This window comes from Nanorana parkeri, unplaced genomic scaffold, assembly GCF_000935625.1.
Source record: "Nanorana parkeri isolate BGI_ZX_2015 unplaced genomic scaffold, ASM93562v1 scaffold525, whole genome shotgun sequence".
NCBI lineage: Eukaryota > Metazoa > Chordata > Amphibia > Anura > Dicroglossidae > Nanorana > Nanorana parkeri.
In genome coordinates, this window is record NW_017306793.1 from 425,105 (window position 1) to 428,453 (window position 3,349).

Sequence of the window (3,349 nt, forward strand, 5' to 3'; positions counted from 1 at the left end):
GGGGGGGGGGGTACCCTGACTTGCATTATACCAGCGATTGGGCGTCTTTACAGACGCCGGACTGCTCGTATGTAAACGGGCATCGCTGGCCGTTTAAACCCTGGCAGTTTCCCACTTGTGTGCGCGCGCTATCAGGCGTGGGCAGGGAGGTGGTTAAAGGTGCAGGGAGGGAATTTTAGACTTCACTTGCTGAATACTTGCTCCTGGCCAGTGACTCCTAAGATATCCTCGCGGTCGCAGCTTGCGGTATACTGAGCCTAGGGTGACGGGAGGACGCTAGTTTGTGTCCTCTCGTTACCCTAAGGAGGACTATGGGGAAAAGCCTTAACCCCATAGTTCTCCTTTTTAAGACCTAAAATGCACTCGAGTAGAGCAACCTCCCTGAATAGCTTCCATTTTTAGTTCACCTGTCTATTGGCCACTTTTCACAGAAGACCAACTATGATGTGTTTCCTGTTTCCGGTGGGAGGAGCCTATCTCTCTAATGCTGTCCTGGAAGGTTCCTAGAAACAGAGTTACCAGGTACGTAACTCCAATTTTTTTTTTTTAAACGTTAGAAGCTAGTTTTACAGCTTACAGCTAGTTTTACAGCCCAACACAGGCTTCAAAAACCAGATGTGCTTTAAATCCACTACAACCTGATTTCACAAACTCCGATTAAATGTAGGAGTGTATTTTCGAACTTCAGTACAGTTGGAAATGGTTGCTGGATGGCCCTATTGAGTTTTTTTTACTTACTTTTTTTTTCCCTTGAGTTTTTTTTGTATATAGACAGGAAAATGTAGAACCTGTAGTACGTTTTCATGGCCACAGGGAGTAGGTTTATATTGGAAATTGTACTTAGAGGGTCTTGAGAGCTATTCAAGCAATCTATTTGCACCTACTAAGCTTACATTTACACTTTTGTATCAGTCATGCAGTGTTTACCTCACTATTAGGGCTTGTCTGGACCAGAACGTTTTTGTCTCCACCTGAAATTCATCTCAATGTATTCCTATGGTATTTCTAGGCAATGTTCACACCAGTGAACTCTTTTCCAGTGCAGGAGAAAAAATGCTGCATTTTTTTTTCCGTGGTCTGGAAAGCACCACAATATTAAAGTGTTGCTTTCACATATTAAAAATCTATTTGCAGATTAATAAGAAGACAGCAAAGCCAATGATAAATCTTTACACGGACAAGGAAACTGGCAAATCTAAAGGTGAAGCTACTGTGTCTTTTGATGATCCTCCCTCTGCCAAAGCAGCTATTGAATGGTTTAATGGTAAGATTATTGCTTTTTAATTTTTATTTGCATTCTGCAAATTGTGGTGTAGCAAAGCAGCTAGATTAGTTTGTGCAGTGTCATATTGTAATGCTAATGTTGACATAATTTAATGCATTTCTGTTTTTATTATGCAGGGAAAGATTTTATGGGCAGTATCATTAAAGTCTCCTTTGCTACTCGAAGACCTGAATTCATGAAAGGAGGAGCTAGTAGCAGCAGCAGCGGCAGCGGCGGTGGTGGTGGTGGTGGAGGAGGAGGTAGACGTGGCTCTGGTAAGTGTTGACCTGTGAGTTCATAGACAATTCTGTCCACATGATCAATGCCACAGGTATGCCCATCTTCAGTTAACAGTTGCCTTGTCTGTGCTTAATTTATTATCCTTTACTCAGCTTATGGGCCATTAGATCACCCTGTATTTATTCCTGAGATTCCCCGTATGGGGTGTTCAGGCCTCTGAGAATGCCAGCCTTGGTCAGTACGGCCTTCGGGCACCCAAATTCACCCTTTTCCTTGCTGGTGCTGACTGCAGAGACATCTAAGCATTCTCCCGCACCTTCCCTAAACAAAGTTGATTTCTGATCTGCCTGCAGTCTTCGAGGCGCCTTGGCCATTGGTTGCAATGACCATCTATGACTTATTCAGGCACCCCTCAGTTTTTTTTCTTAGTGCCAGTAACCCACTTTAACAGGAAAACCTCTACACCAGTAGAAGGGGTATCCTTGCATGCTGGAAGCATGTAGGATTGTCTCTAGAATGCATCTGTTGTCTATGCAAATGTGCACTCTGGTTTAGGTGCTTGGATGTGGCTACTGCATCCACGGAGTACCTTGACCTGCTAGGTCTTCGAGATCTGACATCTCTATGGAGTAGCCCTTGACATCAAGGATATCCCTGGAGGATAGAGCACCCTAGCCCCTCCATTAGAAGGTTGGCGGTTTCCTCCCTATGTCTGTTGGTTTTGGGGACGTTTTTCTCTACCTTCAAGGCCAAGGTCTTCAACTGGTTACTTTTGATTTAAAATTTGTGCTTTTATACATGGTTTCCATGGCAGTGAAATGCTGTAAAATTGTTTTTCTAGGTCATAGAGGCGGTGGCTTTGGTGGTCGTGGCTCTTTCAGAGGTAGCAGTGGTGGACCTCAAGGTGGTGACTGGGTTTGTCCAAATCCGTAAGTCTCTTTTTATTTTATATTTAAAAACGGAAAAACAAATTATAAAATTCCTTCTAAGTAAAAAGTGTTTTTTTTTCCCCCCACCAGTACATGCGGTAATGTTAACTTTGCCAGAAGAGATTCCTGTAACCAGTGCAGTACCGCCAGGCCAGGAGACTCCAGACAGGGTGGAGGTTGGTCATCTTTAAAGTCTCCTTTCATAAAATAGTATAACGACTATTTTTTCTATTTTGTTATTTGTAATAGAAACACCACCACAACACTAACATTTGGATACAAGCTTTTCTTTTTTGTTCATTTTAAGGGACACAAACTGTCTAGTTATACCGCCTCCTATTGGAGGATTGGACACTGGCAGCCTTTTCGGCTACTTAAACAACCTGCATATCGGATGCTTGGGGGGAGGAGCCCCCTCCCCAGTTCATTACTTCCAACCTGCCCGTGTCAACACACAATTAGTCCCTGTGGCAAAACAGGTCTCATGGTTCTACTCCAACCTGTACAGTTGCCAAACCAAAAGGCAGCATTCACCTCATTTAGGATCTCGTGACCCCTAAATGTCTTCAAGCTCGGAAATTCTGTATTGCCCGACACTTCTCATTTGTATGAAGGTCCTGGCGCCAATGGAAGCCTCCTTCGAGGCAATCCCAATTTGCCCAGTTTCACTCCACAGCACAACATTGTGTAAATGTGAGAACAGGTGGTCCAATCTTTGGACAGACCAATTGGGCACTGAAGCCCTGGTTGTCCCTGGCTTGATGTCAGGGATCCTGCACTGGAGTCTTTCTCCAGTCTCATGGAAGGACCTCATGACAGAAGTCGGTCTGGAGAGCGCTGCTGGGCCCCTTGTTAGTGCAGGGGACTTGTTTGTCCGAGAAATCTAGCCTCCTGATCAATGTTCTGGAACTTTAGT

At 44.3% G+C, this 3,349-nt stretch overlaps 1 protein-coding gene across 1 annotated transcript in view; it reads left to right on the forward strand.

The window, feature by feature from the left end:
- Positions 1-3,349, forward strand: part of TAF15 (TATA-box binding protein associated factor 15) — a 32,614-nt gene that overhangs the window by 27,180 nt on the left and 2,085 nt on the right. Inside the window, exons 11-14 of the mRNA XM_018561450.1 lie at positions 1,135-1,264; positions 1,402-1,539; positions 2,346-2,433; positions 2,524-2,609. Coding sequence (XP_018416952.1) covers positions 1,135-1,264; positions 1,402-1,539; positions 2,346-2,433; positions 2,524-2,609 — 442 coding nt within the window. The remainder of the gene's footprint in view (positions 1-1,134; positions 1,265-1,401; positions 1,540-2,345; positions 2,434-2,523; positions 2,610-3,349) is intronic.